General features: G+C 46.7%; 1 protein-coding gene across 1 annotated transcript; it reads right to left on the reverse strand.

Moving 5' to 3' along the window:
* Positions 1-1,441: 1,441 nt before the first annotated feature.
* Positions 1,442-8,711, reverse strand: LOC127343011 (neutral ceramidase). Its single transcript, XM_051369088.2, has 10 exons — positions 8,339-8,711; positions 7,106-7,519; positions 6,494-6,702; positions 5,796-6,164; positions 5,441-5,696; positions 5,080-5,350; positions 4,875-5,000; positions 4,339-4,402; positions 3,615-3,784; positions 1,442-2,187 (listed from the first exon to the last, which is right to left on the reverse strand). The coding sequence occupies exons 2-10, from the start codon at positions 7,441-7,443 to the stop codon at positions 1,642-1,644; spliced, it is 2,349 nt and encodes a 782-aa protein (XP_051225048.1). The 5' UTR covers positions 7,444-7,519; positions 8,339-8,711; the 3' UTR covers positions 1,442-1,641.
* Between the last annotated feature and the right edge of the window lie 6,195 nt (positions 8,712-14,906).

The following is a 14,906-nucleotide window of genomic DNA, read 5'->3' on the forward strand; positions in this document are numbered from 1 at the left end:
AGATCAATCAATTGTAAACCCTAGCAACCGTATTGTTCTAGTTGGACGCCTTTGTTCGTCTGACCACCTTCGAGTTCTACTTTCCCTCTATTTTCCACGAAACCCTAAGTCTATCTACAATTAGTAGGCATTGACGAGTTCATACCTCGTCAGGAAGCGCTCCCTGTTGATCTAAAAAAAGTTCGATTTGGGGACCTTATGTGGAAATGTGGGTTGAAATAAATGAGATCATGAATGATATTGTTGTAGAGGTTAAGCCAGATAATTTATCTGGACTTCCAATCCAGAGAAGGGTCTACCTGTATAGTCCTTTTATGAGCAATTCCATGTTCATTTGCCAAAATGTGATAAAATTATTTGGAAAATGAGGGTCCACCCAGGGTCAAAGTGTTTTCTTGGTTGATATCCAAGGAAAGTATTTTGACTAGAGATGTATTGAGGCATAGTGATAGAGGTGACATCAGTGAGCACAAGTGTCTCTTCTGTTCTGTATATTAAAGTATTGATCATCTATTTTTTCGATGTTCTTTATCCAGATTTATATGGAGTATAATTCAATGTGCTTTCAATTTGCCCAGAGTCCCCAGTAATCTTTCGAAATGCATGCCTTTTGTGGCTAATATTTCTGGATACCACAAAAAACTTGTTGCTGTGGGGCTGGCAACATTTATGTGGGCAATCTGGAAAACAAGAAACAAAGCTTGTTTTCAAGAGATTTTCTGAAGTGAACCTATGTCTGTGTTACAGTATATATGTCGCTTCATTGACGATTGGACTGGTTTGCATAAGGAAAAAAAGAACTGAAGGCTCTCCATCGTGGATCCAGAACACTCGTGGAGGTAGCAGCCGAGGTGTTTAACAGAGCGAAGGGGTGGGTGCCATTGAGGATGCGCATTGACATCGAATAGAAGAGGGAATGGAGGAATCTGGAGCTTATAGGAATAGTTCTGGCAACTGTTCTTATGCTCCCACTAGCTGTCGCATGTTTTTGAGTTGTGTTCCTGCTTTCAGGCTCCCGGCATGTAATAAAAGATAGACAGGTATTCATGGAGGAAAGACTATTTTTTGGTTTTGATCCGAGAACTTGTAGAAGACAGTTATGGTTTCGCTAATGAAAACGGGGTTGTGAGCCCTTCTTTCAAAATAAAAAATTGGTCGCGATGGTTACTCCCATATTCTATCAGCTGCCTGGAAGACAATAGCACCATAGGACGGCTAGGAATGCTGTTTTTAGATTGCCTTTTTTAGGGTACTGTAAAAGAAAGTGTTGAGGCAAGATCGCTCCAGCGTGCCATCTTTGAGGATTAACGACCTAACCGTAATTTGAAGCACACAGTCGTCAAGGCTGTTAACATCACTAGATATTGGTAGGCTGGTTTCACTCCCATAATCCTGAAATCTCCTGCTGCATGCTGCCTGATGCAATTGGAAACACCAGATATATCGACAGTATAATGTACAGGCTATATATATTTCCCTTGGAGTATAGTATAGGATTTCGCATAATCGAACACCATTACAACTCTCATGCACAAGTAAATACAGGGAAGAAACCATGTAGGTGCCTTAACAAGATTACATTCCAACAAGTGTGTGTTTCTACATTCTGGCAGGTACACCGCCAAAACCATCGTGTATTGCCTAACGCACCGCGAAAGCGCTCGAGGCACCTGTGAAATGCTTCACTGAACCTATGATTGGCTTGGAGGCACCGAAATGCCTCAGCCTGTAGACACCGGAGGCAGCATCCTCAGGAATGGTCCACTCCAGAGTCGCGAAACTTTTTGAACTCAGTTTTGAAGGCCTTGACCACTTGAACTGCAATGACCAATCATCGTCGTCATAGGCAGGAACCCAGTCCTTACCATTCAGCTTTTCAACAAGTGCAAATGTACCATCAGTAAGAAGGTCATTCCTTGGACAGGCCGAATAGAATGTAGCATTGACAGTGCTGCCCTTCCTGAAGTTCGAATTTGCAGGAACGTCGGAACTGACATCTCCGAAGTTAGTACCGATAGGAGTTGTGTCAAACATCACACCTGGAAGTAGCCCGATTTGCTTTTCCAACATATCAGGAGGTTGGATGTTTGTTGGGACCTCTTGGTTTGCAACCATTGCTGTGGCAAGTTTCTCAAACTCTTGAATGTATGCACTCAAGGTATGGGGACCATACAGCGTTGATGCCCCCTGCAAAATGTATCCGGTCCAATGACTTATTTATGTATTGGTACATACCTGAGTACATCTATTTTATATATTTTCGAAACAATAACTAGAAATTCAGGTTAAGATAGTATATCAGATCTTCAGCAAAGAAACACAAATAAAAGCTGAAGGTTGGAGGGTTTTTTTTTTTCTTTCAATTTTGCAGAAAACTAGTTGGTAATGGGGGAAATAAGAGGATCAATGGATTGGGAATAGTACTTTATGCAATAAGTTCCCCAGACTTTACAATTTCAGTTTACTGTATGGTGGGACTGCTTACAGTTCAGAAGAGTATTGTGGAGGGAGTTAGCTACTCTGGTATCAGCTGGCTGACTTATGCAGTGGGGTGGAGCTGACTGAGGAGGAAGATAAATGTAAATGGACTCTTTTTCCTCTGATGTTTCTAATGTTGCTTCAATGTATGCTGCCCTAAAAGCTAGATAAATTGTCCTTTTAAACAGATAATAGTTTTTGAAGTGGCCACTCAAAGTAATTTTGTGGTTAGCTTTTAAGAATGTCCTACTACATAGAGGATGGATTGGTAGTGCAAAACGCTGAATCTATAGGTCATCTCCTTCTCCATTATCCTGTGGCCAAGTACATTTGGGGTGTTGTGAGGTGTGATTTCAATATATAATCTCTACCTAGTTCTTTTGATGAGTTAAGTTTCCTGTCAAAAGTTGTTGCAGCGGATGCAATGGTATGGTCTCTACAGAAGGCTAGGAATAATGTCTGGTTCATTGGAGTGTATCACCAGCCACCAGGATCCCACCACTATATCTCTATCTGTATCTGGTCTGGTTTACAAAAACAGCACCTGCAAAACTATTAGTGAGCAAAACTGCTCGCCCTGGTGACCAATGAGTTTTTTCCATAGGAGGCAAGACTGGGGCCCTATGGTTCTCCGATTGGCGAAATTGCTATGAAAAGGAGACTTTGCTGAAAGATCTTCGCTGTGCTGAAGTTGTGGATGAGGACAAGCTCGATGACTTGGGGCTTTTTTCTTTCTTTCTACTTTTGCAAAGAAGGTATCCTTATTTCCAACTAGTAACGACTCATCTTTGGCAGTTCACAAAGTACTATTTACTAGTTAATGTCAAGAAAGTGGATGTTGCTGAAACAAGTTCAGATATGTGCAAGACATCGTCAAATCATGACACCAAGTTCTATTGCAGGCTTGCAAGCAAATAGAAGAGGAACAGATGATTGATATTCTGATACATATGGACTGAGCAGGGACATGAAAAAACATCATAACAAGAAGTCTATAGATTTAAAATCTGACATAAAACAAGGACAAAGTGCGCATTTTAGCCATATCAAATAATATAATGGGATCTAGTAAAACGGTAAAAATTGCAGTAACTAAAAATTATGAGCAACTATTCTTTTGTTATCAAATGACATACCTCATATCTTTGGATCTGGTATTCTTCGAACGTTGTAACATACTGAGAATATGTGTTTGTCAGCCCCGCAAGAACAACATGAATATTGCTATTAAATTCACCATTGCTGCCACTTATCAGTACATTCTTGACAGCATCACGCAGCCGCCTGCCAGCCATTGTTGTGAATTCTGTACCAAAATGTAACAAAAGAATTAACGGAGTGCTGGTGCTTATTGTTGCTGAGCATTTGTGGCTCCCTTGCTAGTTCTAGAAGCCAAGGAATTTCCCACCTAACTCCTGCACAGCAAGGCTAGTTTTATTGGAGAGCTAAAAAACTTTGCTATGTATAGCAAGCTCGCTAACATGGGCAAGGTTTGCTTGCTCTTCTTTTTGTTATCCTCTGGTCAACTAATTAGTTTGTAATAAATAGAACTATATACTATTTTTTGAAATAGTTATATTTTAACACAAAATACTCATTCATCTTATCTACCAACCCCCTAGCTTTGCTGGTCATGCTGCCTTGAGCTATCGCTCATCTGGGTTAGTTTTTCCTTCCGAAGCAAAGAAAAATGGGAAGAATGATCCAGGCATGCATATTGCTGCTTTTGTTGAGAAAGAACGGTAGCTCAAACATTAGATGGCATGAGCATTGCTTGTCGTAGCACATCTCGAAAGATGAAGGAACCCACATGCACTTCTAATTTGACAGACATAGTAGGATTGGAAAATTGGAATATACCTCCAGGAACACACAAGATAACCAGCTGGCCGATTCTTATGATCTGAATGGGGAGAATCGAAGGCTGCATAAGATTGCAGAAGTCAATACAAGACCAGGAAAGAAATATAGGACCAGGAAATAAAAACTGTGCTAACTTAGTAAGTTGGTTTCTAGTTAGAGATCTTGGCTCTGATTTAACATATTGTGGAGCTTACGAATAACAGGTGTCCTGCAGTTCACAAACGGCAACCCATTCAATCTCATCACACCAGAAAAGCGGTGTTCAGAGGGAAAATGTGGATATTGACTACGATTTAAGCTCTAAAACTAAGAAAACCCAATGGGAAAAATTAAAATTGGTTAAAGAAAAGGGACTGTGACATTCACTGATATTACAGGGAATTATATGTTATATATCAGCCTATGCAGTCCTGATTTAGTGCAGCAGTAATTTTTTCTTATTATTGTTGACCTTGGTTTCAACTATCAAGTGAAATAACATCAGAGCAAGTGTTTTTACAAGCTTTGCATATATTGCAAAAAGTAAGTCATACCGCCCAATCATATGGTTCCTTCATTTCACCAGTGTCTAGCAATATTGGTTTCGGAGCTTGGCACTCGACTTGCTCTTTCCCTGGTGTCTTTAGTAAGTTCCTCACTAATCTCCAGAAAGGGTTTCCCTGACAAGAAAAAGTTAACAATCAGCGAATAGCATGTCATCAAAAATTCAGAAGCAAGTATTTAGTTGATAGGCTGAACCTTGTCATCTCCTTGTTTGAAATCAAAAGCTCCAGGGCCATCTGTCGTTCCAGCAGCAAATGCAAACCCCATGGCTGCTGGGCATGTTTTCACCACCTGCTGACCACCCGTGCTTGTAGAAACACTAACTCCAAGCTGCGAGAAATCCAAGTAAGTATGCCGATAGTCGATTTTTCCTTGTATTTCTTCAGAAGCTGAATTAAAGAGATCTGCAGCCTTCAGAAACTGCCGACTCGCAATTATGCGGGTACTTTCGAACTCATCAGGGTACCTGCAAGACAGCAACATTGAAAGTTTCATTTATAACTAGCTGCCAGTAATGTGCACTGAAGATTATTAACTTGTTATGTATGATGAATACCCTGGGCCTCGTCCATAACAAAGTTCATTCTTCCCATTACATGTGCTGTGATTGAAATCGCAAGGAAGATGGGTGTCTATGCAAAACGTTCCCAGCACATTTGGACTAACATCTCCACAATTTGACTGGCAAAATGCAGAAACAAATTTGGCAGTGTTTTCTTGAGTGCTTCTAATACGTCTAGTAATATTTGAAGCTGCTAATCTTCTTCCGCCTGAGGCCACGTAGGATGATGCCAATTGCATTAAGTCATCAGCTGAAAAAAGCAAATAAAGAAAAAAAAAAGGTTTAGGAACAACTTAACATGTTTCGTTCCAATACACTATCTAAACAGCGCAAGAAGCATGGAACATACTTATTTCATTTGGTTCCGGGATTATTGTAGAGACTCTTCTCGGCAGTACAGATGACATGTGTAAGGATCCAAAATCAACAGAATTTGCATGACCTGTCTGCTTTGAAACACCATTTTGTTCAGCCCAGTCTTCCATGAAACGTGCAGCTGCTCCTTTGTTATCACCACTTATCAAAGAATTCGTACGACTCATTGATGTACCGTGAGTCGCAAACCAATTAAAACTTCCAACTGGACCCATTTCATTATCTACAAACTTAACGAGAGTCATTTGTTTATCAACATTATACTGATATTTGCTTCTCTCTTCAGCAGGGTTATTAAGATACGCGCTTGGGCTGCGGTTCACACCAGCATCAAGAAGGTCACCTGAAAATCAAATCTGAGATTGATAACAAAATCTTTGCAGCAAGTAAATCTAAGCTTATCAGGCATAACAAGGACTGCTTGGAAAAAAGAGCAGGCAGCATCTTTAATATACTGCGACATTGGTTAGTGTATAGCTTTCTGTACTAGTTGAAAAATTTGTGGCCAGGCTTCAAGGAACATTTAAAAACCAATTTGAAATTAGATGCATAACCCATAGAGCAAGGAGGAAGACGCTGTAAATAATATCAAACCAATATATTTTAAAACATATGTGTGCCAATGGAGGTTTGGTAAAACCTTAGTCAAAAACAATGCAGATAGTTTTATACCGTTATTGACATAGATTTTCCCAGGACGAAGGTTGTTATGAGCTTCAACAATGCTTTGCTCAATGCCATCGACAATTACATCAAATGACTGGCGAACAAACCCAAGAGATGTGACGATGTAGACCACATACTGCAGATATCCTCCAGGCCCAGCATGGGTATGGATGCCACTAATAGCCACGTTATTCTCATTATAAAGATCACCATACCTGCAAAATTGAGGTTTGGAAAGTCAACTCAACTTCACCGGCATGGAAGGAAGAATCTACTTTCTCACTAAGTAGAACAAGCAGATTTTACAATATGCATGTCTTGTGAAATGGCTAAGAATGTTAAGAGGCAGTGTCTTAGTTCAATAACCAAAATAATGTGCAGAAAGACACCAATTATTAATGATGGCTTGACACAATCAAGAAAATAAGCAGGTACGAAGTAAACAAACAACTTGATATAATGAATTAAAAAAATTCAAGAGACCGAAATGCGCAAAGGATTATAAAAGAAGCATGCAACATTTTCAGTCTGCGAATAGACATCACATACACAGAACCATTGCAAACAACATTTCAGGGTTTTCTGATGATAAAAAATTCAAGGGAAGTTGAGTGTTACCTTGCTTTTAGCCTTTCTAGCACCTTTATGTTGACAAGCTGTGATGCCATGCAAGCATCAAGATTGACAAACACAACACGCTTTCCATCAGGCTCAGCAACGATGAACGCGCGTGACTTTAGCCTGAAGTGGATCCCTGAGGCGATCTGCTCGGTATTTGCATACCCCATCATGTTGACATCTGCTGCAGGCCCTGTTATGTCGTAGCTCCCCATGCCGACCAGATAAGGCGAGTCTGAGAGCACCCGGCTGCAGTTCTGAAGAACAAGAAGTAGAAGAAGACATAACCAGATCCTGGACGAACCGAAACCACGGACTTTGTGGCGCAAGCCTTCCATCAGGAACCAAGGAGTGGGGCTGCCAATCAACTCATGCAAGTCAGAAATCTCGAGCGAAGAACGAACAAACTACACACTGCAAAAAAAAAAAAACTGTGTTACAATATCGCCAAACAATCTAAAGAGCATGGCATCTGCTTCTGAGGAAAAAGGAGAGTAGCAACACAATTCCACCGCGTTCCTCAATACGAACACAGCAGATCTAGTACAGTTGTATTGAAACCAGGGAATTAATGTTACTACCTGAGAAAAGGACTCGTGGACCCGTTGTAATGGCACAAGCTACAGGAGTAGTATGACAGACACACCCAGAGTGGATGTGAAGGTAGTACTAGTACGATGGCACCATTACTAGGCCTGAATGAATGAATGCACTAGTACTACTGTAGTAGTATACCTCGCCACAATGCCAATTGTGGACCACGTGGAATCCTTAAAACGGGGATTATATGCGCCAACACGACAGCGCGTCTCCCTCAAGGCAAGCAAACCCCCGCACCGCAACGTCGTAACCGCTAGGCCAAGTTCCACAAGCAACCCCAAGCTCCACAGCGACATGCGTTGCAGACTTGCAGAGGCAGGCAACTAGCCTCACCAAACAGTGAAACGCGCAGCAATTGCGGAGTGTAACAACAGTGTCAGTTCGGGAGATGATAGAACAGTAACAGGACAGCGGCGCAGATCGCCGGATCAACCCCGAATCGGCAAAAATTCACCCTGTCGCGATTACGCAGTTTGATTTTGCTGGTCCGTCGTGCGTACTGTATATCCAATCTGAGCCGGATCGGGTAACGGAAACCGAATAATAATAATATTACAAGTAACGCGACCTGGCTGGAAGGGAGGGAGGAATTGGGGATGAGGATGGAAGTAGAGGGAAGCAAAATTTACTCACCGGAAGTGGAAGGAAGGCGGAGAATTCGTGGGATGGCTAGTGGCCGGCCGCCTCTTCCGCCATTTAAGGCCGCGGGCGATTGGGAACTCCAAGATGAGGGCGCCTCGTAGTCGAAGCGCGGCGGATAGGAGCGTTTACTAGTACACTGGTGGTATATGAAGGCGGAGCGGTGTCAAATCTGACGAGCGGCGTGGAGAGTGGAGAGTGGAGAGAGACAAGCGGGAAGGAGTAGGAGGGACGCCGTCGCCGTGGAGACGGGGCGGAGTGGCGACGACGGCGACGGAGGGAGAGGCAGACAGGCCCTGACAGGGTGAAGCGTCCAAGGCAAGGCACGGCTCGGAAAGGGAAGGCGCCGAGGTGGTGGGCAGGATCGGGAGAAAAATATGCGACCCACACCATGTCCCTCGTACTGTCCTGCGGCCTGGGCTGATGCTGATCTCATGAGCCTTCATGAGGGACTGTTTCGTGGGCCCGGCGGAACTACTACGGCTAAGGTTTGGTGGATCTGATTCTGATTGATCTGGTCCATCCCAGCTCTTCCCATCGTCTGGAACAAGATGGGTACGCTTCAGAGTAAATGAAGCTGGACTTTGGGACTAGGACGCATTTAATTGGCTCAGGGCATCTCGAGCGGCGCGACGCAAACGGACGCTCGCGCGCTCTACTACTGGCCACCGGAAGGGCCGACGCCGTCGTCGAAGCGGGAGCCGCGCGTCGCGCACGCCGACGACTGGACATCTCGTCCTGCCGCCTGCGGCGTTCGAGGGCCTCGGCCAGGGAGCTGTCCCACAGGGCTGTCGCCTGGGCAATGGCCACCTTGGTAGCCGTCGCCTCCGCCGCCGCCGGGCCTCCTCCTCCTCCGCCGCCGCACCGCCGCCGCGTCCTCGTTCGCCCGGACCGCCGCCGGATCGCCGCCACGTCGGCGACGGCGAGCCTGTCCCTAGCCGCCGCCACCGCCGTCCCTCGGCGGCGATGGTGGCCTCCAGTGTCGCGGTTCTCTGCTCGACCCGCGCGGGAGAAGGGCCCCTACGTTGGAGCGAGTCCGTGTCGGAGCACATTAACCCCCGAGCCATGCCATCACATAGGCGTGGGCTTCCTCCTCCGCCACCCAAGCTCGACGGCGCCGGGCATCCCCGCCCGGGGGACTCGAAGGACGCGAGCAGAATCCGCTGGTCGCCACGAGGCGCCCTTCCGCGCGCTCTGCGGCCTCCGCCTCCGCGACCTCCGCCTCCGCCGCCGCCACCTCCAGGTCCAGCTGCTGGGCCTCAACGCCGGCGACGGCTACCTCCTCCTCCTCCGGGTGGAGCTAGCGGAGGCGGCCCAGGCGGCGGAGGAGGAGGCGGCGGCCCAGGCGGTGGCGGCGGAGGAGGAGGCCAGCTCTATCGCCAGGGCAGTCTTGTGGGACTCCTCTCTGGTCGAGGCCCTCGAACGCCACAGGCGCCAGGAGGAGATGTCCGTTCGCCACCATGCGCGGCGCGCGGAAAGCGCGAAGCGCTCCCGTTCGACGACGGCGCCGGCCCTTCCGACGGCCAGTAGTAGGTCGCGCGAGTGCGAGTAACCGAGGCCGGTGTAGATCACGCGACGGCGAGTAGGTACGACCATTGTAGTTTTAGGTTAACTCGACTAACCATCTCTGTAAAGAACATCCTTTTGGCCGGTCAATAGTAATGAACAAATATTATGGTTACCTAGTCACTGCCGACCGGCCGGATGCAACGAACGCGGACACTTTGCGCGACCGCGCAGCGTCCGCGGAGACGCAAACCTGGCACATATTTGGGCCAGGTTTGCGTCAGCGCGGACGGCCCGGTCACTATGCGCCGCCCCGCTGGAGGAGGGACAGACGCATTTTTGGTCACATCGGTCGAAAACGGTCAGCGTCCATTTACGTCACGCCGTAAGGGCATCTCCAGCGGCGTGACGGAAACGGACGCTGAGCGACCATTTGCGTCCGCGCGGACCGGAAATGCGTCTGGCACCACCTCCAGCAGGGCGACGCAAAGTGACGGGGCCGTCCGCGGAGACGCAAACTTGGCCCAAATATGCGCCAGGTTTGCGTCTCGGCGGACGCTCGGCGGTCGCGCCTAGCGTCCGCTCGCTTCCCCACGGGCCCTCATGGCAGCGACCCAGGTTCGATCGGCCTCGAATTCACAACGCGCGCCGGTGTGGCAACCGCGCCGATCAACCGCCGCAATGGAGCGCCGAACCGCCGCGGAAGAGCAACCTCCAGTCTCTTCGTTATACGCGCCGCCGTTAATACCCGCAGATTATAACCCCCGTGTCTACGGTAATTCAAGTTCAACCGCCTCCTTCTTCTTCCTCTTCTTCTTCTTCTTCTTCTTCTTCTTCTTCTTCTTCTTCTTCTTCTCCAAGACCGGCACGCCATGAGCGACTACACGCTGCCGTCCGACTCGGAGAACGAGGGCAAGTCACCCGGATTTCTGCATTGGTGGGAATCCCCTGCGACGCCAAGCGATCCGGGCTCCACGCCCAGCGACCCTGCCTCCACGCCGAGTGAGGAGGAGGACAGAGGCGGCAATGCCAGCGAAGGCCAGGAGGAGGGGCATGAGGAGGAGGAGGACTCCGACACCAAGTTCGCCCGGTTGGAGGCGCAGGAGGTGGTGGACAACGAGGCAAAGAAGTCCAGGGCCCGGGCAAGGGCGCGGGCGGCGCGTCGTCGTCCGTTCACCGACGACGACGATGAAGATGCCATTTCTTCCAGTTTCAACTCCTCGACGGCCGCGTCGTCATCCAGTTCCTATTCCGACGAGGAGGTGACAAGCAAGTGACGCATGAGTTTGGACGACGAGGCAATGCCTTCTAACAAGAAGGCCAACAATTAGTTTTAGTTCATATGTTTTTCAATTTGTTCTTCTTTGTATGTTAAATATGTTTGAATCTATTCGGTTGAAGTATCCGGTAATTTGTTTAGGCTATAATCTATTCGATTGGAGCAACATGACATCATTGAGTACTACTTTTTCGCGTTTAAACTTGCTCATTCAACAAAAATTAAAAGAAGTAGCATCAAAAAAACACTTGCATGTCCAAAATGCGTCGGACCGCTGGAGGTAGCCTCCGACGCAAACGGACATTTCACCCCGGTCATTTTGGCGTCCGCCAGACGACACAAACGGACGACCGTAGACAATTTAGACATCTGAAATGCGTCGCGGGCCGCCTGGAGATGCCCTAAGCAAAATGTCCTACCAACATCGGAGCCATTCGGAGGCCCCGTCTCCACGACTCCCCACCCTCCCGCAACCGTCGGCGATCTGTAGCTGCGGCGGTGCCACTACGGACGAAGGGAGAAAAAACATATCAACTGAAACCAGCATGTGAGAAAGAAAGAAAACATACTCCCGAGATTCGGCACCAACCTCCCGAGATGACCGACTGGCCATAGCAGCAGCGCATCATGACACTGATGTGGTGCGGCAGCCGTGTGGTGTGTGGAATTCCGTGGTGTGTACACGTTTTCATGTCTGGCTCATCAGATTGTATCATGACTCGTGCATACGAATTAAGAAGGAAACTGCTGGGCGAGTCCCGGGGATCTGATTCTCCAGCCCCGGGTCCCCAGCCGTCGGATCAACCATTTTGACGGTTAGATTTGCATGTAGCAAAAAAAACACCTCCGGCAGTAAAAAAATCACCCCGGCAGCAAATGACTGAAGCAAAAAACGGTTTGTTCAGAAAAGAAAATAAAAAGGCTGGGCTCGCCGGAGACCTCGCCGGAGACCACGTAGCAAAACAAATGTGCTAATGTAACATCCCAAAATTTCAGACAAAGAAGAAAATGACTTTTCCTTTTTCCAAAAATGAGAACCAACAAAAACTTTTATTACATATGGTGCTAGGCATAGTGCTCACACCAAATGCTTGTGTCTTTGCCATGATTGTTTGTTTATTACATTGAATATATTTCCAAACCCTAAACCTCATCCCTCTTCTCACCATCCTTTATAAACAAAATTTTTAGAAATTAAATTAAATAAGAAAAGGGCCTATGTGCCTATGCTATTTTTGATAAAACTTATACCTAGGCCTTTCTACCTTGTTTAGAGGTTTTGAAAACATCAACACCCCTAACCTAGTACCTACGAACCAAATCAAGTGAGAAACAAAATTCAAATAAACATATGCATAGAGGCATATGTGGCACTTAGCCATTTTTACCAAATCTTGACCTATGCCCTATTTGCCTTACCCAAATGGGTGGAAACCATGAGTAACCCTAACCAACCTCTTTGAAACCCAAAACTATGATCCTTTGGATCAAAGTTAAATAAAGAAAAAGGTTGGAGGAATTACAAAACCCTCACATAAGGTTTATGGCCATTTTTGAAAGTCTTTAACCTAGGCCATATAAAATTGTGCCAATGGTTGGGAAACCCTTTTAAACTAAAAAGAATCCCTTTTGAATCAAAGAAACCAAAATCAAATCAAATAGAAATAAAAAACCTAGTTGCATGTGATAATGGTCACATGTGACAATTTTAACATCTTACCCACTTTGAATCCTTTTATTAAGAGATTTTCAAACTAAACCCTACCAACTCTTTGCACCTCATCCAAGACCTTATCAAGGTGAACACTTTTGATGTTGACCACTTTGACCAGAGAGTTGACCATTGCTCACATTAGTCAAGCCAAGTTGCAACTTTGAACTCAATTCTAGTTTCTCTCAAAATTTAGAAATTTTGCAAACCAACTCCAAACCTCAAACCAAGACCACCAATGAGTGCCAAACATTATTTAGAACCCATCCATGCAGAAATTTGGTCAAAATCCCACCCATAGGAGACCTTTGCTTGTAGTATATGTGGAGCACATAGAGTAAGATTAGGGTACAATTCCCCCACCAACTTGTACCACCTCCTCTCTACCTCACTTGTACCTCATCTATAGTGGACTTGTACCTCTAACCAGTACTATGACCTCACATGGTTGCCATGATCACCATCACACACAATCTTGCATGGTACATGGGATTGTCTCACATATACTTTTGCTATGATCCAATTGTGCACACTCTAGCCCTCTCTCACATTGCCCACCTTGTCAAATAACTTGGTATCACCTCACTCAAGCATGCCATGCACTCAGAGACCCAGAAATTGGCACACACGATCCAATGCCAAACCATGCCGGCCACCATGATCACCACCACGCCAACCTGCCCCCTTGTCCTCCTTTCTCTCCTTGACCTTGTCAACAAGGTTGACATCATCACTCTGCACACGCCTGACAACAGTCCTAGCCAAGGAGAAGCAGCCAGAGCCCTAGCCGCGCGATGGTCACCGTCCTTGGGCTCGCCAGCGCGTGCACAGGCATGGCCACGGGCGCGCCAGTACTCGCATGCGCCCCGATGACTCCGTCCACCTTTCGCTCCCTTTTCTTCACCCACCTGCTCCTCTTGATCTCAGCAAGCTCCAGGACAACCCCATTGGCTCGCCGGCGCCCTGTAGACGACGACACGGTCGACGTCCGCCGCCACTGTCCGCCAGTACACGCTGACCGCCCATGTGCTCTCGTCCACCCCTGTCCTCGCCAGGACGCTCGTCGTGACCGCCTCGACGTCGCCAACACCTCCCTGACGTCGCCCTGCCCCTTCAGCCACCGTAGCGTCGCGTCCATGGTCGACCTGCCCGGCACCCTTGGCCTCTCCTCGCCGCTATAAAAGGAGCACCCCGCGCCTCAAATTGAACACACCTCTCGCCTCCCCTCTTCTCCCTGAGCAGCCCAGCCACCTCGCCTCGCCACATTGCCCACCAGATCGCCCCAATCGCTAGCTCACTGCCGCGCTCCGTCACAGAAGATCGCCGGAGAAAGACGCCGCCCCAGGAGACGCCACTGCTACCAGGCGCTTCGTCATCGTCGACAACGCTGCTGCGCACCTCTCCGGTGACCGCCGGAGCTCCGTCAAGCTCGCCCACCGTCCACCGTCGCCGCCAGTAAGTGTAACATCCCAAAAATTTCACAACAAAACAAATGAATTTCCCTAGTTCCAAATTTTGGAACCAACAATAACTTTTATTAAAATAAGTTTGAGGCATATTGATCTTGCTTAATTCTTGTGCTATTGCCATGATTGCTTGTTATAATAGTTTGAAATAATCTTAAACCGTAAACCTCACCCCTCTTATCACCATCCTAGTTAAAATAAAATAAAAGGAAATTAAATAAGAAAAAGGCATATGTGCCTATGGCTATTTTTACAAATCTTTACTCTAGACCTTTCTACTTTGTTTAGAGGTTTGGAAAACCTTCATACACCTTACCTAGTACTTATCAAACCTAATTCAAGTTGTTTCCAAAGAAAATAAAAAGAAACTAAAAATACCATAGAGGCATATGTGAGTACAATAGCAAAATTGTGAATTTGAGAAGCTTGACCCTAGGACTTGTTGTGAATGGTTGGATCACTCCTATATACCATTTCAACACTCAACACCACCAATTGGGCCAATCCAAGTCAAATTAAAATTCAAATGCAACATATGCATAGAGGCATATGTGGCACATAGCCATTTCACCAAATTTTGCCCTATGACTTTAAACCTTG

The sequence above is a fragment of the Lolium perenne genome, chromosome 3, assembly GCF_019359855.2.
Source record: "Lolium perenne isolate Kyuss_39 chromosome 3, Kyuss_2.0, whole genome shotgun sequence".
NCBI lineage: Eukaryota > Viridiplantae > Streptophyta > Magnoliopsida > Poales > Poaceae > Lolium > Lolium perenne.

What these genes read in the sequence shown, in the direction of transcription:
- LOC127343011 (XM_051369088.2), bottom strand. Translation starts at nt 7,443, where the DNA reads ATGGAAGGCTTGCGCCACAAAGTCCGTGGTTTCGGTTCGTCCAGGATC. An exon ending in CTAGAAAGGCTAAAAGCAAG is followed by an intron (nt 6,703 to 7,105) that starts GTAACACTCAAC and finishes TCAATTTTGCAG; the next exon opens with GTATGGTGATCTTTATAATG. An exon ending in ACCAGATCCAAAGATATGAG is followed by an intron (nt 2,188 to 3,614) that starts GTATGTCATTTG and finishes TACATTTTGCAG; the next exon opens with GGGGCATCAACGCTGTATGG.